General features: G+C 47.2%; 1 protein-coding gene across 1 annotated transcript; it reads right to left on the bottom strand.

Annotated features, from left to right (window-relative positions):
* Positions 1-2641: 2641 nt before the first annotated feature.
* Positions 2642-6764, bottom strand: LOC146207665 (uncharacterized). Its single transcript, XM_084587134.1, has 2 exons — positions 4473-6764; positions 2642-3339 (listed from the first exon to the last, which is right to left on the bottom strand). The coding sequence occupies exons 1-2, from the start codon at positions 6747-6749 to the stop codon at positions 2758-2760; spliced, it is 2859 nt and encodes a 952-aa protein (XP_084443260.1). The 5' UTR covers positions 6750-6764; the 3' UTR covers positions 2642-2757.
* Positions 6765-24346: the final 17582 nt, after the last annotated feature.

Genomic DNA, 24346 nt, shown 5'->3' with positions numbered 1-24346 from the left:
TTTTTATTAAATAAAGTTGTTTCCATCCATCCTACTGAATCGGAGTATCGGGGTTGAACCTGATCGCCGGCGACTGTTTCGACGGAGGCGGAATGGAGAGGTGTGGTGTGCGATGTCAGCCAGGTGAACTCCCCGGGCACTCAAACTTGCTCAGGAAGCCTACTCCGAGCCCTCCCAATCTTTTATCACATTAAAAAAAATTACTACATATAAGGACAGCCACCGCCGCTTTCCGGAACCCTGTAAAGGTCTCCAAAGAAGGAACGAAAGGATACCCAAACTTTTACAAACAACGCTGTGCCCGGCAGTCTTGAAACACTTCAATACATACTTTGATGACGGCTGTAGCCTGTGGGGAGCGACCATCGGACGTTTTCCACATGATCTGGGCCTGTCCATCCAATCCGCATCTTTTCCCAATCCTTTATTATGTATACCTTCTAGGGAGGCCGGAGGCGAGGCTGTTCAATTGCCATGACCTATGATCTTAGCGGACCTTGCTCGCCAGGGCGCGAGCGCCGTCAGACGCCATTGCGGCCCCGGAATAGGAGATCGACATATATTTGTAAAGACCTGGGCCAATAGGTTCTCAATTAAAACTCCTTGTACAAAATAAAAAATTAAAGAGCATTGCATAATCTGCTTTAGAGTAATGCGAAAGCACGGATGCTGCTGTTGGTTGCTTCTAGTGGCTTAATTCACTTCTTGTTTACCATTTTAGTCTTTAGGCGGCTGCGTTTCGATGGAGGCGTAACGAAGAGGCGTCGTGTGCTGTGCGATGTCAGCGCACGTTAAAGATCTCCAGGTGGTCGAAATTACTCCGTAGACATTCACTACGGCTCCTCTTTCTCTCTTTCCACTTTCACTTCCATCTTCCTTCCCTTACGGCGCGGTTGCGGTGTCCACAGATAAACAAGTGAGACAGTTACCGTGCCTTTCCCTTCCTATAAATAAATCAGTTCACAGAAAACAAGTGAGACAGTTACCGCGCCTTTCCCTTCCTATAAATCAATCCATCAAAACCGCAGTCCTTCATTACGGCTCTTCTTTCTATCCACTTTCACTCCCACCTTCCTCCCTTCCCTTACGACGCGGCTCAGTATTACTATTATCATTAAGCAGTGCCCCGCAGCGGTGGTGCAGTGGTAATACTCCCGACTACTGTGTCGGAGCACCCGGGTTCGATCCCGACCGCGGCGGCTGCGTTTCGATGGAGGCGAAATGAAGAGGCGTCCGTGTGCTGTGTGATGTCAGTGCACGATAAAGATCCCAGGTGGTCGAAATTGCTCCGTAGTCCTCCATTACGGCACTACGAGAAAGTGGAGAGTTTTAGTCGTAAGCCCACCTACATACGGGTTCATGCCAGCATCCTACATGCAGTTCATTAACCTAATAACTGCCCCAAGCGGGTGGCGATAATGAACAAACAGTGCTTAGCAGGAGGTGCTTTCCGATCTGCAGGCGCGCATAAGCAAGCATGTAGCAATACGACCCCGCCGGAGTGGCGCAGTGGTTACGGCTCTCGACTACTGTTCCCAAGGGCGCGGGATCGAATCCCGGCCTCGGCGGCAGGTTTTCGACGGAGGGCCGGAGCCTCTTCATCCGCTGGAATCAATGAAAAGTTCTGCTCTCTCTCTCGATGGAGGCGAAAAGCAAGGCGCCCGTGTGCTGTGCGATGTCAGTGCACGTTGAAGAACCCCAGGTGGTCAAAATTTCCAGAGTCCTCCACTATGGCGTCTCTCATAGCCTGAGTTGCTTTGGGACGTAAATCCCACAAACCAAACCAAACCTCGAATCGCGAAATTGCGCTCTTTATCCATAGAACCACCATATCATCACGCTGGTGCCTTTCATATCGCAGTAATTTTGCATTTAACCCGTATTCAGCACCCAGCTAGATATATGCTTTCTGTGCCAAGAATACTTACCTGTACCGAATAAAAGCGAATTCTGAACGCTAAATTTGTTGTATTTCTATTGTTCTGTTTTGTCTAAACAGAACTTTGAACCACTTCGCTTCAGGACCGTGAGCTATTGGTCTCAATGCAGTGGTTCCCCACAGGAGTTGATCTCCAAGGAATGGTTTTTATTGCCAGTTCGTCCTGTGCTTCACCAACAAGCACATAATTTCTTTAATTAAATACATCTTTATTAAACAAAACACAAGTAAAAATATGAGAGCTTCTGGCGCTCAAATATTAAAAAAAAAAGGTATGAGGTCAGGAGAGTGTTATGTACAAAGGAGAAACGAGATGACCTGTGGCCCTTTGTCCTGCCCAGCAGTTGAAGGACCACATGAATCAATCCGGCAGTGTTAAAGCGCGGAGCTCCCGCTCTGCGCCGCGGCTTCTTTGCATTTCGACGTCGTCTCGCATTTCAAGCGGCTGGGGGACAGCCACAAAGAAACACGCGGTAAGGTGAAATGTCCACACTACAACTCACTATAGTTTCGTACTCGTGCAAGAACCGATTCCTTTCGTGTTCTCAATCTTTCCGGATGCCTCTTCCAAAATGATTGACCCGTGTGTCACATGATCTGCCATGCAGTCCTTAGAACGCGGGACCAAATGCAAGTTCATACCCCGCGTGCGAAGTGACTCCACAACTTCTGCTTGCCGAGTTTACCCCTTGGCCATGTCTATGGCGCGCCCTGTTGGGGCAGTGTTGTATGGGGGGCTCTTCTTGTGTCACCGTACTAGGGTGTCGTGCGGCCTGTTTCAGACCAACGTCGTTGTACGTGTCGGTGGATGGACGGATTCATTCGGCGCTAGATTTGGCGTCTGGGGACTGCGTCGTGGACGAATCCTTGCTCCTCAATCGTGTCTGACCGCTTCCGCCTTGAGATGAGGAGGACCCGCGGATTTTCGTCACCAGTTTTCGGGTCCTCACGACTTTCTGGCCTCCGGTTTGGAAAGTCAGGGTGGAATTCTGCAGTTTGTTTCCGCCCAGGTTCAAGGCGTACTCGGAGGACGCTCCTTCGCTTGTGCCGCCGAATGGCGCCAGTGTGTGGGCCTTGTTTCCGGCGGCGATGCTGAAGCTGACGGAGCTGCTGAAGCTGGGCGGCTGGGGTGCCCGAGTTGTGCTTGCGTAGTGTCCCGAGTCGGGCGAAGGGGGCCGCTGCAACTGCTGCGTTCCAGAGGGCCACCTGTAGATCGGGTAGTTTGAGTCCTCGGCTAGACTCTGCAGGGACGAGTCCTTTGCAGCGGGCCGTGCCTTGATGTGTGGCGGGCAGGGTACGTTGTGCCACCACTCACACACGAGCGTGTGCTGGCTGAAGGCGGTGCCGTTGGGGCATAGGAACGTCTGCAGGGAGCCGGCGTTGGTGCAGTGGTGGTACACCTGCGTGTGAAATGTAAAAGAGGGCGGAACGACAGTTCTCTTCTAAGCCACTTCATGCTTTTTCCTAAATTACTATTTTAAATAGTATTACAAAATATTAGGTAACGTTTAGAAGCCGCAACAGAAAATGTGACATGGAAACTGGCAATAACGATTATGACAATTATTTTCTGCGCTTCTGCATTTTGACTGCCTGCCGTCTGCAAATAATTCAAAACATTTCATTCTGATTGTCTTGATCTGGATATTTTTCAAAATTCGTTTTCCTTGCTGATATTTAAACTTGCAGTGTTCCACCCTGATCAGCCTTTTTATTACATCTAACTTCGCCATTCTAACTTAATGGTTTTGTTTGATTTGTGCTTGCTTTCTACTGATTTTTCGTTTCCTTTTTTTTACGCCCCCTATAAGCTTATGCATTGACATCTTTACTTCTAAGCCGTATTTTCCAGACTGTTTTTTTGCATCCAGCTGTTTTGTTGACTGCATTTTCGCTGTATACGTACGAATTGTCTTGTTTCTTCAAAATTCACTTTTCTTGTATGCACTCCTTTGTGTATACCTTTGAATCAGGTTTTTAGGGCTTTTATTTTGTGCAGTAATACCCTTTTCGCCCTGACACCATCTGTTGGTGCTATTCCGTTCTTCGATTGGTTTTTATCGCTTACGTAAAGTGTATATGTGCGCATTTTTGCTTTTTATTTTCCCTTCATTACCAAGACCGCATGGTTGTTCTTGAGCACGTTAAGCAAACATTGCTTGATTGATTACTATTATTACTGTCATAAAAAAGAGCAAAGTTTACTATAAGCTCTTAGAGGAATACTCCAATTATTAAAATGCATTTTCTGAATCTTCGTTTTGTAATAAATAGGGATCAATGCGGTTTTCTCAATATGAAGTTTTGCATTTGAGACAGGATTGTCCAGTGTCCCGGCAAGAAGTTACTCACCATTGCACGGTGTTTAAACCACGAGAGGAAACTGCAAATGTCAGTGAGGCTATTCAGTGACAGGCAAATGCATCATTAGCTTTTTGTGGCTTTTATATCGAGAGGCATTTACGTTTTGACATCTAGAGACAGAACAAGTAAAGCATACGCCTGTGAACAGAACACTTCGGAAATTTCTTACCTGGCACTTGTGCTCAGTGCTGGCGTAGTACCCGGGCGCCCTGTTGTGGCAGCTGAAGCTTGTCTCTGGTATCTTCGACAGCGATGGGTAGTCTTGCGTCATGTAGCCGGCGTCGTACGGCAGCTCGCTATCTGTCGCGGCAGAGTACTTTCGTCTTGCGTACTGCGAGATTGTGGCGCGTTTTTGCGCAGTAGTTCCGATGCTCGCTGGCGAAGATGAAGTGATCTGTGGTCGGTAGTAACCGTAGCCAGACGCTCTTCTGGCGTGGTTCGCAGACGATGCAGACTGTTTGCGCCTATGCGTTTGCTGACTGGGGGTACTGTAATAAGAAGACGCTAAGCTGTAACTCTTGCCCAAGTTATTCGTTTTCTGTTTGTTGCTGGACGGAGTGAACGGGGACGAGCTGTGCGGAGCGACCACGTTGTAAGGCACTTTTGGTGCGAAGTTATGGGAGCTAGGTGGTGGGTTGTTGTACACCATGGGCACAACTGTGGATGCTTCGGCAGACGCGGCGGGAAGTCGTTTGCTCAATGTCGTCGACTGGTAGTAAGTGTTAACACTGCTCGATCGCGAATTCGGAGAGCCCTGAGTACCTCTGTTCTCGTTTCTTGGAAGTGCGATAATGACGAGTTTGCTTCTGTTTTGATCGTTTCCGGGTCCGTAGTTATATCTACCGGTGCTGTATTGGGGTTCCCCTCCGACTGGCTGGAACGAACTTCCAGTGTTTATGTTACTGGTAAACACTTCTTTGCTCGTCCCGTCCAGAGGGTTTCTTACGAGGATGCGGATGGACGTGGGCTGTGCGTAGTTTTGGGAGGGATCGACGGGGTGATAGGTAGGCTGAACCCTGTTGTCAGTAGTCTCCATGGTACTGGGTGGCCTCACGTACGTAACTGGCATGAATGATTGTGCGGCGACGGGGCCATTTTGTCTGCCATGTCTGTCTTGTTCGAGAGAGTCAGTCACAGACCCCGTTTCTTTCTGTTGCTTGTCCTGTAGGCCATCGTTCCTCGGTGGCAGAATGACATAAGACTGTCCTCGAGGGCTCATCATCAGTCGATTGCTGGTTGCCTTGTCAAGTGTCTCTTCGGCTACTTGATCAATGCTTCCCTGGATGGGAACTATGAGAGCTTGGACGTACTTGTCGCGATTTGCCGGTGCCTTGTTTGGAAGGTGGAAAACCATGGGCGGCATGTCCTTTCCAGGTGGCGGCTCGTACTTGTTCGGGAAAAAGCTGGACGCTTCGTGGCGGTCCCGGAGAGACGTGACGGCGTCTATGTGCGGAGAAAGAACCATCTTAGGCTCGTCGAGGAATCCCGACAAATCCGGGTGTCTGTGGTGCGACATGAAATTTCCCAGATCCTGGAACATGCTGCTCGGCGCTCCTGTGTAAAATCCAGGCGAACTCGTTCCCCTCGGGTTGTTCCTCTGCTCTGAAGTCATGAGACTGTCGAAGCGGCTGCTGTCTGGGTTGAAGAAGCGTCCTCCGCCAGGCGTATACCTCAGTATGCTTCTGGGACCCGTTGGGATGTCGTGCAGAAAACTGCCGGAGGGCTTGGGCACATCGTCATCGAAGCCGCCATTGCTACCTCCTCCTCCTCCTCCTCTGAGCCCATAGGGACGCGACTCGGATAGTTCCTCGATGTAAGTGACGGGCCTCTTGCGGCTGGAGTACGGTTCTTCGGATTCTTCCTGATCGTCCATATGCGGCGGCCGTCGGCCGCGGCTTCGGTACGGCTTGCGACCTCGCACCACGATGGGTCGAGATTCCTCTTCCTCGCTGGACACATCTTCCTCAATGACGATGGGTCGCCGCCTCTTGCCATGGTGCTTGCGGCCACGTATGATGATGGGCGTGTCTTCGTCGATCTCACCTGACTCGTAGTTATTTCCTCCGCCGCCCTGCGGCTCCTTGTCTGCGAAGACAACGTTTGGCCCTGGACCTGGTCTCTTGTTGGTTTTGGGTGGATGCGGCGGAGGAGGCGGTGGCGGGTGCGGTGGTGGCGGGAGCACGCTAAATGGGTTCGAAGGCATTCCCGGCCGTGGATAGTACTGTCTCATCGGGTGGAAGCCAGCCAGATGAGGCGGCATCGGGTACATTGGCAGAGGTGGCAGTGATGGGTGTCCCATGGGCCTCACCATGTTCGGCGCCGGCAGTCGGGGCATGCCGAAGGGTGACATCGAGGTCGGGTACATATGGCTCGCCTGTGGCATGTTGCCGCTATGCATGGGGGGCGTGGCGTACTGCTTGAGTAGCAGCTTGTGCAGAGTGGGCATACCAGCCGGTTGCGCGCCGTTCTGGAGAAAGTTTGTCAGGTCTGTCTCCATGTTTTGGCCATTTTGAAGCGGCTTCGTCGGGTCCTTACGGAAGAAGGGCAACCGCAATCGACCAGAGAGCCTCGGAAGCTTGATGAGCTGCGCAGCCGTGCATGCATGAATAAGTGATTTATCCTGCAACATGCGTATAATCCGTATGGTTCTTAGCACGCTTTAGGCTTTGTCCGGAGACCGAAACGAATCAGCCGGGCGAGATCTTACCGCATGCAAATAGTATTTGTGGTAAATTCCAGAGACTTTTACGTTTGTGAGGATCAAGATAAGTTTTTCAGTTTCTGTGTCCTTTCTCGGCAATAACAGATTTCAGGCTCCTCTAGACCATTCACATCGGAACACCATCGGAATTGATACAATCGAAGGAAAGCATGCCAATGGCTACATGAACATGTTCTAGCACATTTTACAACTTGCACCGCTTCTTGAAATCTGGTTATCCATAGATATGCATCGTCTCGCGACACCTACCCTTGCAGATTTAGCGTGCAGGGCTCCGCAAAAATTAGCCGAAAGATCCGATCAGGAAGTCCTCGAGCAAAAGCGATGTGGAAAGCTCGAAGTTGACAAAAAACAAAATTTTTGTTTATACCAATTAATGGCACTTTCACACGTACTTTCGTGGATAAAAGTCCACAAAGCAAGCTACCGTCCGTTAAAACGTACAGCTTTGCTATGAGCTGGTGGTTTCCGACCACACTTGTGGAGGGGATAAACTTGTACCTATATTCTAGTACGTCAGTGAATTCAAGGTCCGTATTCCGAGTTTGCGTCGTTTTTTTCCCCGACATCAAGTCGTCTGATTGCCGGAAAAATCGGAATCGGATGTCAGTTCGACTTTTGGTTTCGGCGTTACCACCAATCAGATGACTTGAGGTCAGGGAGGAAACGACCCTTCTGAAAATGACGCAAGCACGAAATACGGACACGGTTCACTGTTAACACAGATCAAACCTGTACATCAAGAAAGGCAATCGCGTGTCCTTCCCCTGAAAGTACACACGTGCAGCTTTTGTCAAGAGTTCAAGGCTTGAAACCTTGTAGCGGGACTTTTGAAAAAATCGCATTCCTATGGAGGTTTCTATAGTCCCTTTTTTAAGAGGTTTAGAATTATGCCGGCTGCAGTCCCAGCCGCACGTTATGTAGTGAAAAAGTAAGTGATGCTTAATGCACACGCAGGTAAGATTTGTTTTTAGCCTTGTATAAATTAGCAAACACTTACATTTCGTTACGCAGAGGCAGAAAAGCTTGAACGCGAAAGCATGGTTTATATTATTGTCCGCGACTGTACGTGCGTACACGTAATTTATTGCACATATGTTAGAAAAAACATTTATGTACATACCGAAGCTCATGGGGTGTTCCCGTACTCAGTTATTGAATAAAATTTGATCACACACAGTTGCAGCTCGTTAAGATGAATTGTATCACGGAAAACTTATACGGGCTCAGTTAGGTCTGCTTGCGTGCAGAAATGCGAAATCATTGCGAGTTCCGTGCCTAGTTCTGTTAGCTCTGAGTTTCATCGCTCAGCATCGTTGCTTAGTTACCGCTTCTATTGGTCAAATTCGAACGAAGCAAATTTTAAGGTCATGAGACCAAATTTTGGGGTGGCCCACTCAAATGTGGAAGTCACCATTGAGCTTTATACTCAAATTTTATACTCAAATTAGGTTAGACGTCGATTTCGGTCCAATTCGGGCGAAATCAAATTTTGGGGTTCCAGAAGGTCGAAATTTGGGGGCTGGCCCATCCCAATTTGGAGGTCACGACTGAGTTGGCCATACTCAATTTAGGTTAGACATCAACTTTGCTCCAGTTCTGACGAGTTCAATTTTTGGGGGTCCAAGGGGCCAAATTTAGGGTGGCCCATCCAATTCGGAGGTCACCATCGAGTTGGCCATACTCGAATTAGGCACACTCTGGTGACACCATTCTTGAGACAAGGCATACAATGGATGATTTCCAGTTCGTGCGGACAGTGTTCACGCAACTCATGAACCAAGATGTGATTTCGCGCCAAAAACATCCGCGTAAGCGACTAAAATTTTAAGGCCAGAGGTATCGCGGGGCAGCCTTTTTTCGACCGAGCGGTCGAATTCGTGCTTATCTGGTTGCTCTGCTTTTACAAATACGAATAATTTCTCTGGCATCCGAGATACATGCAGTTCTTATTTTCTGTATAGGTGAGCAAAAAAAAAGTGTCGGTGCTTCTCTTACCTGAGCTTCTGCGCCATTTGGTAATGACAGGAGGGGACCTGCATTGACAAAGAAAGAGGACGTTGCAACAAATCGTTCACTGGAGTGCCCCGGAAATGAAAACATGTATAGCGCGCATGACACACGGGTCGCATCCGAGATATTCATCGTTTCGTTGCGCTGCCCGCCCGTACGTCGGCTCTGACCCGATGCATTGCGAGCTCGATACTGCGTGTCAAAGCGCGAACCGATGATCAGGACGAGCATAGTAATGTCAGCCCGCCGTCACCGCCGACCTCCAGAGACTACATTCATGCAATGCCGCGCGCCCCCTTCGCGTCTTCTTCCATTTTCGTTTCGGATCATAAGCGGGTGCCCCACTTTTCTTTTTAACAGCTACGTCTCCCGCCGCTCTTCTTCTGTACGCTTCCATCACGTCTTGAATGTGCTCGCGATGCTTGTACATACGAGCGAGCTAGCGTACACAGGTGTATGTACGCCGCTTAGCTGGCCGTGGTCATCTCCTCTCCGAAAAAGGAAAAAAAAAAAGTAAAAAGTGTTAAACAGTTCGGGTTTCGTCACAGTGGCGTTTTTCTTCCGTAAGAAGCGGTGCTGCGCATCACTTTGTTGCATGGAAGCGGCCTTATTCAAGGGCCCCAGTAACATGCCGGCGTTCCGGAGGGCATTTGCGTGCCTTCGTGACCGAACGCTCAGACCGGCGCTCGAGCGTTCGTTCGTTTTCTTCTTGCTTTCATTTCGCAAGCCAGCGTTGCTCAAGATCGCCTGTGGCCAGCCTTGTTTCGGATTCACGACCACGCTCGTCGTGCCCGAGATGGGCCGCGGGATAAAAAAAATAATAAAAGCCTCGCCGCTTTACGGAACAAACGCTAATATATATGTGGTTCGTATACGCAGTTACGAATTAGACATCATCATCATCATCATCATCATCAGCCTGACTATACCCACTGCAGGGCGAAGGCCTCTCCCATATTTCTCCACTTAACCCGGTTCTGTGCTAGCTGCATCCACTTGACCCCTGCGAACTTCTTAACCTCATCCGCCCACCTAACTTTCTGCCGCCTCCTGCTACGCTTTCCTTCCCTTGAAATCCAGTTTGTTACCCTAAGCGACCATCGGTTATCCTCTCTTCGCACTACATGTCCTGCCCATGCCCATTTCTTCTTCTTAATTTCCACTAGAATTTCCACGAATTGGACAACATAAAGTAAAATATCTCGGATGATGCTTTTATCATCATCGAATAGCATTAGACAGCAAGCATCCTACACGCCACGGTATGACGGTCACTGCGGCTATACAGATAAGCAGCTGAACACGAGATATATCACGAGTTAGAGTATATCAGTGGCCTTATGCCACAAGCTTCATTTTTACATTCCGGATATCCTCTATACGAGTGACGCTAAGCGAAATGCGTCGGCATTGTAGAGCACGCTCAAATGTGTCTATCTTTGCCACGGAAATGCCCAAGATTTTCTTCTGGTAGAGTGGTACATTCTGACAACGTTCCTGTATATGGTTGTCCAGCATAGTGAATTCACCGGACTCAGTGAGCATGCGTGAAATTCTCCGTGCGGTTTGTACTGTTTTGTTTTTCGACAGACTTGAAGGTACGTACGCATACCTCATTCTGTGCTTAGAAAATCTGGAGCGACTTGGAACTTCTTCGCTGTAAATGTTTGTGCGTTCATAAAAGGGAACTGTCGCTGCATCTTGATGCGACGTCACTGGATTCAAAGAGGTTTCAATTGCTTGCTTCAGCCCAAATAATCTGCTGAGCACTCATGCACTCATGCTTGATAACGCTGTGTCCGCCTGCTGACGTTGTAAAAAAAAAAAAAAGGAAAAAAGAGTATGTTGCTGCCTTCAACCGAATAATAATTACCTTGCCGAGTACAGTTGCTACGAGATGTCAGAGTAATCGGAATATGTTTTGGATGATGAGGAGGAGGAAACAAAACTTTACTGAAGCGCAGTATTAAGCGTCGAGAATGTCCTAGGCTAGGGTCACCAAGGCCAACTGGTTCGTCAGTTGGTCAGGTTGGGGAGAAGGGTGTGGAAAATGAGGGGAATGAATTTTGAAAATGAGGGGACGCAGTAAAGCGCCTCCGCGCTTTACTGCGTCGCCGTGCGCTACGTTGTCGTAGTGAAGAATGGCTTCTTTTCTTTTCTTTTTTTTTTTGTTGGCAATGAAGAGTAGCGTCCCACATGGGCGGAAGATACAACGGAATTCCAGGCACCTGCTGCTCAAGTTCGAAGGCGAGGCGATGACCTACTTGATTGGAACACTAACTGTGATTAGGGCGTGGCCAGGAATCCACCTCAGTGTGACAGTGTGGGGACGTAGTTTGCTAAGAGCTTCGTGTAGATCATCCTGCAGCTCTACAGAAATGCGACCCATATGAGAACGGCACGTATCGCTTTTATTGAATCAGTGTATATGATATATCCTGAAGGATTATGGGCTGCTAGAGAGAGGTCTTGAATAGTGGCGATGTTTGGCAAGGTATTTAGAGTCGCTGTAGGAGGATGATCAGTGTGAGGACCAAGGGTGTGCGTCACCCCCCCGCTGCCTCTCTCGACTATGTAGCCGATCCAGTGTTACTTCTTTATGCGTCTATGTAGACGATTGTCGAAATAGTATAGGATTGCCATGATTGGAAACACAAGCAGAACGTCTTCGCTGCAGTTAGGATCGGCTCCAACGTTTTGTGGAATAGCGACGATTTTGAGGTTATCTGGGACTTTGGGTGATTATTTGAACATATTAAAGGGCTGTGTTTACTTGGACTTTGAACAAATCATGCATAAACAGGGTGCATTTTCACTGACATAATGTGTCAAGCCAAGATGATTTTATCCCTCGATGCCTTCTAACTTACCCTTAAAAATTGAAACTGGCCGTAATTTACCTCGTTTGGAGCCATCGCGTTTGTACGTGCAAAGCGTAGCGACCATTGTGATAAGCACCAAAGATTCATTTCGTTCCACTTCCCAGCTCTATACCTCTCCTAAAGGCCAACGAGAGGACACTTTAGCAGAGGTCTCAACCATACGCAAGAATAGCAGTGTGTCATGCACTGCCCTGGCTTTTTGTGGCTTTCTTGACGCCTCATGCGTGCTTAGCGCTGACGATTAAGCGACTCTATCATCGTCACACGCTGCCGGAAATGATTCTCGCTCCAAGTCACGTTTAATTTCCTTTCCAACGAAGTCGCGCCAGAGCTACCGGAGTATAGCTTGGTACATTTCCGTCACTTCGCTCGTCTTTTTCCGTCTGTGCCTACTTTCTCAAAATAGTGGGGCCTTCGCCGACAGCGTTCTTGCTCTGTATCCCCAGTGTACAGCAGGCATGTAGCTCCGCCACTACTACTTCTCTCATACACGCACATACTAACAAGTCTCTTGAATCTGTACGCATACACGTGTTCGAAATCGCGCATCTCCCCCTACTGCAGAGGTCACCAACGTCAGAAGAGACGCGCGGTTAGAGCGAAGCTTATTCGGCATGTAATGAGCGTTTCGACGTTGACCCGCTACGACGTAAGGAGCGACCGCGTAAGGCACGAAGACACTGTACAGGAACTGCTGGCGATGGTTCATGAAGCGTGCAGTTGGGCTAATGGCTAAACGCCCATTCCCTCCCCCCACCCCTCCTCGTTACCTACGCCCCCCCAGGGCAGACACACGTGCACATACCGTTTCATTCAGAGCCGAGACCGAGCGCGCCGCCCCGAACGAACTGGCAAAACGCCGAACCGGGTGCAGTCAGCGCGGAAGGTAGGAAGGAAGGAAAGGTCTTCTCCGACGCGGCGCCAATCAGACCTTGACACTGGACCGTTTGCCGGGACGGGCCAGTGTTCATGTGTGTTTGTGTGTCGACGCGCTTGGCCACCAGGTTCGGGCGGTGAGGAATATAGCAAAAAAGTGGGAACTAATTTAACCTTTGACTTCCATTTCAATACGGGGGCACCCTTGGGGCACTCCCGGCGTGTTCATCCACCGCGGAGGTAGCTCGCACTCACGCCGTGCGCCCACTGGGTTGCATCGTGCGTTTACGAAGCCGACAGCAAATTATAGGGCGCTGATCGCAAAAGCGTGCGCTCGGAACGAGATGTTCGATCTTTCCTTCCGTAGTGTCCATCCTCGCTCAGCGCCTCGTGAGGACGAAACGTGTGGAATGTGAATAGCGCTTCCTGATATTGCGCTCGAACCACGACGGTCGTGAACGCATGACAGGCCTATCAATAAACATTAGCGTGATATGATAAAGGCCACGTTCTACTGAAATCCAGTGTAGGCTTTGTAAAACGGAAATCACGGCCATTCCTCTGGCAAGTGGTGCAGATATGTATAGTTGGCATGTGATGTGTGACTTATTGGTCATCGGTTCATCGGTTTGTTTATATCACGAGATCACGTGACGTGGCTGAGTTGGCAGAGATGGAGATTTAATCCTCCGCGATGGTCTTGCACATAATGTAGTATCTTACGATGATATATACTGATGAATATGTGGGAGGTAATAGAGACTAATTAAGTCATTAGTGATTAAACAAGTAGCAAATTGCTTGCACGTGAACGAGTGTCCTCAAGATGAGCGGCAAACGGGAGCCACTAACGCTGTGATGTCATTCTCTTAAAGGCGAAGCTTAAGTGTCCCCCAGCCTTTCCTGGCCTATCCTACGGTATTGCTGTGTTCAGGACCGTATTTGCTACTTCGAAGTAATAAAGCTGGTCGTGGCTGACAGGGAAATAATTGAAAATCTCTTTCACGACATCAACGTTTTCCGCCCGCCCGTTTGCGATGTTGCTTTGTAACTTTTCAAACAATTTGTTGCACTTTGGTTCACTTAACGCTGTATTTTATTGGCTTGTTGCATATCTCGCAGCGTTCTCAAACTTTCATTTTTGAATCGCCGCGGCCGCACAGGGATTGTAGCTTGTTCTGACGTCATCCGTAGACACTGCACGGCGGCGTTGTAATGCGCGTCACGCAAATAACGAATGCTCGTGGGCCGGATATTGGAACCATGCAGGGCCGTGGCACTTCGTGACGGCAGTTTCAACGCGCGTACTTACTTTTTTTTTTTTTTATCTGCAGCGCGATGAACTACAACAATCTGAGAGTTTCTCCTTGTAATCGAACTTTCACATAAACATGACCCATCAGTTCGACACGCCGCTTCTTTCCGTTGGAATAAGCGCACATTATAATAGCTTGCGCAGGTATCGCACATGGAGCGGTGGGGCTGGGCTTAAGAAAAGCGAAGCAGCATATTAAACTATACTCTTATTCGTACGAAGCGAAATGAACACGGGTTTGGAAGTCACAGTATGCTGGCGAACGTTTCGACGATAGAACTTGTACTAATTCGCGCGGCTTCCCTTCAGCCCTTCTTTATTCATTTCGTTTTGTGTTCTACAAAAATTTCATCTTCCTGCTAGCTCTCTACCAAACTTAAAAAAAAAAACAAAAAAAAAAAAACAGGAATAGCTTTCTGTGAAAAATAACCTGGAAGAAATATTTCAGCTAAAATATATCGGTCTCTGTGTATTCATATGGAGCCTTCACACTCTGGCGGATCGGGGCGGCACTTCACGGGAACTGACCGGCAAAAATTAATTTCTCACCACGCACACACCCGCCTATACGGATAACGCCTTCCAGCGGGCCCCGAAATTACATGGCGAAATTAAATTAAAAAACGAGACGGAAAGGCGATCAATGTCAAAGCGAATTAATCATCAGCCGAAACTATATACCGACTGCAGGGCGAAGTCCTCTCCCATTTTTTTTTTCAATTAACCCGGTCCTGTGTTAGCTGCGAATTGCATAACCAAAACTCCTACGTGAATTTGTCGCACCTCATCGCATGAACACCTGTGCATTTCTTTTCTGACCCCCCCCCCCCCCCCCCACCCCCTTCCTTTTCTCTCTATTTTACTGAGCAGAGTAGCTGAGCTCCATCCATCCTGCAAAGACAAAGCAAGCTTTGGCTCAGCGTCGATGCCTCAAATTGAACTGATTTTTTTTTTTTTTCAAGACGGGAGCACCACACTTGAATGTTAGAAATCGAAAAAGGACACAGACACAGTGGCAAGAATTTCTGAAAAAATTTTGAGTTGCGTTTATACAAGTGTAAAAATGAGAAAACTTGAAGCGGGCTTAAAAAAAGAAGACAGCCTCTTTCGTTTTTGGAACAGCGTATAGTTGGTTCGCATATATATTTTCAATCGTCTCTGCATAATCAGACGATTGCATAAAATGGATTCGCAAAGTGTATCGCCAGCGGCTGCCGAGATTATCATCGCCGCTGATGGCACCGAGGAAGCCGAGTCGGCCGCTAAAGTGGACGCGCTGGGCAGAGGCGCTCCAAATAATACAAGCAAAAAGTAAGTAAAAGAAGGAAAAATGAGACGACCTGGAGACGCCGCTGTTTCTCCAGACCATTTCTGTCGCCTGGTTCGCCGCCAGCAGTACAAGTAGAAGCGCGTGACAGCGAATTCGCTTTTTAGCGAAGCGAGCTGTGGGACACCGGCGACGCATAAAGGACGCATAAAAGACGCGAAATCTCGCGCGCGCGCACACACACGGGCAGGTTTGAATCTCGTTACGCTCACTTAAGCACTGCATATAGCCCCTCTCTCACTTTCAACCTCCCGCGTTGCCGCGTGTATTCTCCTGTTTTCGTCTCGCGCTTTCGAGCTCCTCTTAACGTGTTCTGCAGCATTTTTAGCCGTGACTCTCAAGAGAGGAGTCGCTGGTGCGTAGAAAGTCCCGGCGCGCCCCAGATTTGAAAAAGAAAATAATAATTTCGGATCGCTGTGTTTTTGTCCCGCGATGCGCTTAATGTTGTGCCTCGTGGAAACGAGGGCAGAAGCACCAGTGGCAGCGACACCAGAACTGGGATTCGAGTGTGGCGTGTTAATTTCGAGGGCCCGTCCTTTTAAAGTTTTGTTTTATTTTGTTTCTCCGGGAAATACTAAGAGCGGCTATGTAACGGAGGATATTTCCTTGTGCCTCGAAGCTTTCAGACCTTTTTGAAATTCCGCCGCTCGTTCGCGCGCGTTTTATGTTTCCTCAAAGGTAACACGAGATTAATCATACTCTGTAGCTGTTGGTACCGTGCAATTGGTCGACATTTTTTTTTTCTCGGCTACATTGATGGTCATTGTATAGCAGAAGGCATATTCATCGCTGAGAAATTTTAACAAGAAATCTTAACATTTTTTTTTATCCTCGCTGCTCCTCTCTAAATCGTGACGTCGCTGAAGTCGTTGAGAGATCGCTGGTTTCGCCTAACATACGAGATCTTAGAACAAAAATATATACGCACTGCGTCCTTTGCCTGTGAAAATGACCCGTGGCGGCAATGTTGTTCATTTTTTTTTTCCTTCTCGAGTTTGTGAAACGTCGCTTTACAGTAAACATGAATACTTGATTAGATAGAGGATAAGAGACACATGTCTTCAGTGTCCGTTTGATGATAAATCCATATGGAATAAATATGGATCTAGAAATCTTGCCACTGCTTCGCTATAAGCAGATTCACCATTGCGGATGCGCGTTGGCGTAGTCATGAGCGGTATACTATAGACAAGCTGAGTACTAGTTAAGCATGCTCTGTGGCATGCACTACATTAGTTGTACATCTAGGCTAGTACGCCTAAACTAAGATGAACCTCTTTGTAATAATCGAGCTATCGCAACACTTTACGACCTTATGTATTCGTGATATATTTCATAATAGTTAGGCATTACGGCAACTGTCAGTATTGGCGCTGCTGTTTCGGTGCGGCTTAGAGTTCTCTGCGCAATTTCCCGGTGTCGACACTAATTGAGCAAGCTCACAACTTCAGGAACAACCACGAAACTGCTTCATAAATTCCTGCAATATATTTTTTATATTTGAAACGAGCAATTTTTGCGTCGTTAATCGCCCCGCGACTATATATTGAAAGAGACTCATAGCTGTCTGTGATATTAACTAATGTTCCATGACAGTATTCCGATTTCGGCACTAACTAGACGCAGTGAAAGAATGGCATGCGTGCATAGAAACGATTTTCAAGAAGGGGAAAAAAAAAGACAGAACAAAGATAACTTCTAAAAACCTAGTAATTAGGCTAGAACTGCACTACAAACAAAAAGTCTGTAGTCAGCTGGGCTTTGATGGCCTGATAGTTGAGAAAAAGTGTAATAAAACAACTGTTCGTTCCTTCCTATCTATCCTATCAGCGGGAATATATCGCGTGTGCAATATACAGGGCGCATTGATTTGTGTTGTAGGGTCCAGGGGCTGCTCTAAATAAACTTCACTCGAGCCAGGCCGACGTTAGAGGTTCGAGAAGGACAATCTTGCAGCAAACACAGGATCGAAGTTCCCCATTACCCATTAGTATGCTAAAGGGCAAAATCCCAGCATTTAAAGATTTCAAAACGCACGAGGCAGAGGGGTTTAACTTGGCCCGTCAAGTCCAAGGTCTCGACCATGTCCTCCTCGGCCCATTTTGTACAGTCCTATTACGCAACGAGTTCTTCCAACAGGAATTTTGGCATTTATCTTGAACGTCGTCCATCGCTATGACATTGCCTCTGCCGCATATCGCCACTGCACGAACGCCACCGCATTACTTTCCAAAGCTCTCGTTGACACTAACACGGTCACGATCGGAACTAAGACAGTCGAGTACATATTAACAAGTTGGATGTCACCCCAAGCTACATTTTATCGCGGCAGCGTTAAAGGTCCAGTTTTGCACAAATGCCGGCACTGTCGACGATATGACCGAGAAATCACGGACAAGGCTCTGACAGGTGGCATGAACTAGTGTTGATTGGTCGGTGGGTTGTGCGACGCAACGAAACCGTATTATATGGAAGTAACTGACAATTCGGGCTTCTCTCTCTCTTTTTTTTTTAGATAGAAGGATGAGATAGAAATCGAACTTTCTAAGATATTTGGACGATAAGTAAGACACACTACTTCTAGGCAACGCAGACATGTCCATACGGCTTGGTTAAAGCAATTCTTTTAGGTATCTATATCGGGTGGTCGTTCAATTAAGTCGGTCATTTACAAATGTATGATAATGAATCTGTGCGAGATAATAGGAGCACAGATTGAGATATCAGTGAAGAAACGAGCAAAAAGAGCCGCTGATGGGATCGCGTTATACCCTTAACGCTTGAGTGCTCGCTCAGTTTTCAAACTCAATTCATACAGTTTTAAATTAAAGAACTCTGACATCAACCAAAGCACAGATATAGTACGACTACAATATACGCACATGCACATCGCATCAATAGTTCATTCACACTGTGTCTTTGATCCATTCGGTCTCGCCCTCGCATCTGATATCCGTCCTACTAAGCTCAGTTGGAAGACCGACTGCGCCTGGTATAGGCAGTGGTCCCATGTTCGATACCCGGACCAAATCAATTTTTTTTCTTCAATTACGAACTGGGGAATGCTGTATAGCTGTACCTTGTATCTGTATGGCTGCAACTGCGAGCGCCATAACACGCACGGCTATCCACATGAGCTTTCCATTCGAGGTCACGAGGAACAATATTGGATATTGCAGACACGGTTATGTGCGACATTGCAAGTCGGGACCGTGTCCGCCTAACCCCGTCACGTAAGCTCATTATAAAGCGCGTTTATTTTTATTTTTTATTTATTTTATTTTATTTTATTTTTTTTATTTTTTTTTTTTTTTTTTTATTTTTTTTTTTTTACCAGCGATTGTACTGAAATGCTGCTTCATCTTCACCATTTATATCGACGTCAAATACGATCCCCCTCCCTACTCCGCGGGTGAGCGCCCTGTGAAGAGAGCTCGCTACGTTGCACCTGCGGCCTGCGGCGAAGCATGCTTCTCAGTGGAAGAGTAAACACTGGATAGCGAAGAACAGCAACACATCACTTTCGGTAAATATTTTTAGCAAGTGCGGAATTTCTGCTTTAATGTACAGCCCATGATACATAGCTGAATATCACGCACGCTTTGCCGAAAACCCGATAGTAAACATGATCTAGATTATACATGTCATATTTGCACAACATACTCAGGGACATTGTAGGAATAAAATTTGTGAGGGTGCGAGACTACTTACCTTGCGGATCCTGCTGATATCCCAATGGTGAAACGATATGGCTCGTCAGATACACGACAGAGGGTCGACAATACAAACATGGTAGAACGTGTCGAGCCTATTAAGGCAATCTGCGCAATCGTCCTTTTTTAAACGCCTTCCTATCGTATATGTGTTCTTTCGAACATAACTCTTTGCGATGTATAGAAAGCCTGACATTCGTTCCATGCCGGCTGAAAAAAGATGTTGAGAAGACAAATAACTGTCTTACGCAGTTTCAAAGTTCATTATTTTATGCACTGTATGCGGTCGATTTCACGAGCTTCTAACGCACTCAAGAACGCTATGAATTTACTCTACGTGGGCATTCTGACCAGAAACACCAATGCTAGTTTTTCTGACCAAGAAATATCTGACGTATTTTTTTCTCATATGAAATGACACCTGTGTTATTCCATACGCAAGCCGATAAAGAAAGACTCGTGATCTGTATTTTAAAATTCGAGGTGCCAACAGAACAGTATACATACATAATGGAACAATATAATCCTCCTTGAGTGTATCGAAGGAACCACTTGCGCGTCAGCCTGAACATTTTCTTTACCTTTTCACCTTTTCTTTTTCGGAGGGTGCTGCACTCTGACAATTGTAGTAAAGCCATTAAGTAGGTTGTCCAGGGCTGCCCTGTGCAGTAAATGCCCTCACCTACACATACATGCACCGGTATGCGTGTCATCGTTGTACTTAACGCGTGTGTAAGTAACAACAAAATTGCTCGAAGTTATGGAACTCGCGCAGATTACGCACTGTTTCATTCGCAACAAAACAGCGCCATGATTTGACGGCCGACTTATATCTGACGTCTCTCCTGAGTCTAGTCTGAGGGTATAACGATACTTCACGACAGCATGTCTATGCGACCATATTAAGCAAACTTTTTGGTTGCAGTGGATTCGGAACTTTGTTACACTATCGACTGGGTGAGTGTCTAGAGTACTATCCTTTGTAGCACGGGGGCAATCATTTTCGGCGGGAGACAGTACGCCGAGGAGCAGTTCTCCACTACCCGCATTCGCTATCACTTGCCTCACTGGTTACATGGAACCGTTGAGAAAACGTTCGGCGCATAGGATGGTTAAAATCTTCTTCTAGGTTCGTATCGTTTCGCAATCGCGTGTTTTACAGAGCTCAGCGGGCCTGCAACAGATGTCATCCTGCTTGCTGTCCTAGTGCGAGCCCGTGGTCCGAGCGTGGTAATCCGGGGGCCGAGCAGGTACTCACCCAGGAGGAGCAACAGCAGGACCGCGGCCCGCGCTCCGAACAGCATCAGCGGCCGCAAGTTGCCACAGCGGTAGCGCATGGCTGATGTTGGCGGCTGGACCGAGACTGGCGCTGGGCGAGTGGCCGGGCGCACCGCGAGGGCGCCGGGGATGAGGCGGTCGCCTGTCCCGCTGACACGCTTTTTTTCTGGAAAGGAGAAAGAGCTGTCTCTTTTTCGCTGCTCTTCTTTTCCCTCTCTCTCTCTTTATGAATGCCGAGCATTCCCTCCCCCTTCCTCATCGTTCGGCGGCGCGGACACGAGTTAGTCTCCCCATCCTCACCTCTTTCCCCTCTCTTACACGGACCGATCGGAGTTGCAGCGTGCGAGCACCATTCCATTGCAAATGCGAATGCGCGTCGGCTCCGCTTTTAGGAAAACGTTCTCTTTGCTGCTCTCCTAGGCGTCGTATCTCCTCCCCCTCTCATTCTTTCCACCTTCTCTGCCCACCACCCGTTAGAGTTGTGGAACGCGGACCTGAGGCATGCACGCGTGTCTGTGTAGCTACCATATTTTCGAGAGCGACTAGCGCGAGCGCGAGTTCTGCGCGTCAATGCCGGCACGTTGTCGCTGGCCAGTCCCCTTTACCATCTCCCGCCCCCCGCCGCGCCTCGTCCTCGGTTTCTTTTTCCTGTTGTAGAGTGTAACGTAGGGGTTAGACACATCGCATGCGGATCGTTTAAAAGGTATGTCGGACGTCTTGTCCGAGGGAAGAACGCGTGCTTGCCGTTCAGTGTTAAGCCGTACAGTGCGATGCTCTGGTATGCGAGAGCCTGCGCCGTTCTGGGTGTCCGTAATGGAGCCCTTGGACGTAGTGACCCTTGGGTCTATTGAAACACTCTTAAAGGACACTAGGTACAACTTCAGGCAATATTTTGTTGGACGTAATTTTATTTTTTTTTCGGGAGGGGATGTTAGTTCACCTTTGTTCGACTGCAAGATACGTTTTCATTGCTGGTAAATTCGGACTTAGAGGATGTAACATCTTTCCCTGCCATTCAGTTGAAACTCATGATTTTGATGATGACGTCGAGTGGATGGTGGACTCCGTGGTCCCTGGTTCCAAGCAGATGGCAGTGTGTACAGGGTAAATACTCAGCCATGGAGGCGGATTTCGGTTTCACTAGGAGCCCACAGTTACTTTTTTAACTAGTAAGAGATGGAGGGGGCGTCCTGCAGTGTATAGATGAAGCCAGAACAACTAAATCAGGGCATAAAAGACGCACACAGGCGGGCAGCGCTCGTGCTGTCTTGTTGCATCCCTTTAATGTCCTCGCTTAGGTGCTGGTTTGATCTGCATATTGTGAGAATCCATGATTATGCAGTGGTTAAAGAAAAGCGTTTGTTAAGCTAGGATTACGCACACAGTATATAGGTCAAAGGAAACGCACTCGCATGTGCTGGTTTATACGCATTTGTTGGCTGATCATTAGGGTAGAACAAATGAGATTAGAAAAGAGGTCATATGTGCCAGTGAGTACCACGCATGTGGAGCGAAAGAGCTATATTAAAAACAAAACAGAGTAGTTAGTTATTGAAATAGTGTACGTTGACCACGCGCATCGGAACCCGTGGATCACACTTCCTTTTTTTGCATTACTAAAAAAGAAAAAGAAAGAAAGATAACTGGAACTCGTAAAGGTACCGGAAGTTTGGTCGACTGCATTTTCAAATGTGTCGTTGACAAAAACATCAAATTGAACAGTAAATATAAGATGGACGGCCTTCATCCATAAAAACAACCACCACCCCAGGTACCCTCCACTGGTGATGCAGTGCTACAAGCTTACCCTTAGCGCGGCTTAACTGTATGAACTGATTAACTGATTAAAGAATGGGTATTTGACTTCCCCCCTTGTAAAGAAAACTTAGCCGTACCAGGTTACCGCATTTGATGCCTAATGCAATAGACATGCGGATACAATATTATGTGCTCGTAAAAAAAGAAATAAAGAAAACGTTGCTGTCGGCTTCACCTCTATGCACTACGGTAACTCAGTGACTTTGACATTCTGCTGTTGATCCCAATACAGTTGGTTTGATACCGGCAGCGACGACCTTATTTCAACGAAGTCGAGTTACAATGACGCTACAGTGACGTCAGCCCGATGTCAGCTCAAATAACACCAGGTGGACTAAATTAATACTGAGTTGCACCCTACGACTTACAAGTAGGCTTCATCTCACGTACTCGGAAATGAAATCTTTCGATGTAGGTCCGATCGCAGATTTGATACATTTAGGATTCAAACAAAACTTAGCTTCAATCTGCCTTCCACGGCGAAAACTGCTTATTAACAAAATGCAAAAATTGGCCTACCGTTTAACTGTTGAGGTGTAAGTTAACTTTGTTGCCTTTCGTAATTCACTGAACGGGGTTCGACACCGATATCGAACCGATATCGAACCATATCTAATAATACAGTTACTATGCGCCAACAAAGTTCCAGCTAGTACTCCGGATGAGATAATTGTTAATGCGGAGTGTATATCGAGCAGGCCCAGACAGAAGATTTCAATAAATATTTTGTGTGCAGAAATTTTAAAAATTTACTCTACCCACGATTGATTTCAGCCTTGTTAGTAATATAAATTACGTGTATGTTATACCACAACACCTGCAGAGGCGTTTGCAGATTTTATGAATATGAATGATGGCGAGAGCCATGATGCAGGTTATTTGCAGGTTGGACCGTCGAAGTACGTTGTAGATATTTTGGCTCCATTGTGTCCTTGCGTATTTAAATGGTGCCTTCAATCCGGAGTGTTCCTTCGACGGATACAAGTAGCTTAATTCCTTAATTGTGCAAAAATATAAATAAATAAACAATAAAAAAAAGAAAGGCGAAAAAATTGCATATCAAAGTACAGCACTTTATGTATTTAACGGCCTAGAATAGTTGATTCACATTGTAATGACTCGGTTCTGTGATATTTGCAGTGCAACTTATACGAAACTGAGTTTGGTTTCATTGAGAATAAATAATCTCAAACTACGGTACGCCGTCGAGGTTTACAAGAAAAGGAGCCTCTGAGGTGTATATGGGACTTCTTTCAAGCTTTTGGTTACGTTATACATAAACGGCTTTTGTTTAAATTTAACCCATAGAACTTCCGGCGTATGTACTTCTAGCAACTTACCAACATAACCGCTTGCAGTAGATTAGTATAAATAACCTAAATCATCAGTAAGATGATAATTATATTGGTAACGAGTGTGAAATTACTGAATGTATTGCGCATGCAGGCGACATAACTGCGGTTTTCAGTGCGATAGTAGTATTGATATTGCGTACCAGACAACCTTACTTTCTTCGTAATGAAATTCCTGATTGGTCGAGAGAGGTCACGCGACGTGATGACGTGTCAACATCGCAGCCAATTAGCGCTCAGCTATGAGGTAACCAGGTCACGCGACCATATAGCTGAGCTCTGATGTGTTGGCGAGGTGTGTGACGTCACGAGCCCATTATCACATAGCCGATTTGGGAGATGCAAGCTGGCAGGTCATAGTTTATTTATTTATTTTATCCTCGGGGCGTGTATAAATACATTTCAGAGGTGAGGGGCAAAGTTTTACAATAATAAAAGTTAACCGTGTGAACAGTAAGCAATATTAACATGTATAGACTACGAAGAATGATATCAAACAATAAACAGAAAGATCGCGCATTTCATGAACGCAAGCCCGAACACTGATTTAACGGCAGTTTGTTGACGTCACGAGACCACGTGACATGGTTCCGTTGGCAGATCTGGCAGGTGGCACGTCGGAACGCTGATTGGTTGTCGAGGTGTGTGACATCATTAGAGTGCGTGAGAATGTCAATGCAGATGTCGCGAGCGGGGCGTTAGGTTGGATCCACAACTCGCCGTAAGTGCCGAATGCTGCCATGAAAG

The sequence above is a fragment of the Amblyomma maculatum genome, chromosome 1, assembly GCF_055883805.1.
Source record: "Amblyomma maculatum isolate TAMU_Amacu chromosome 1, ASM5588380v1, whole genome shotgun sequence".
NCBI lineage: Eukaryota > Metazoa > Arthropoda > Arachnida > Ixodida > Ixodidae > Amblyomma > Amblyomma maculatum.
This window is presented reverse-complemented; position numbering and strand designations above follow the sequence as displayed.

What these genes read in the sequence shown, in the direction of transcription:
- LOC146207665 (XM_084587134.1), bottom strand. Translation starts at nt 6,749, where the DNA reads ATGCCCACTCTGCACAAGCTGCTACTCAAGCAGTACGCCACGCCCCCC. An exon ending in GCACTGAGCACAAGTGCCAG is followed by an intron (nt 3,340 to 4,472) that starts GTAAGAAATTTC and finishes TTTCACACGCAG; the next exon opens with GTGTACCACCACTGCACCAA.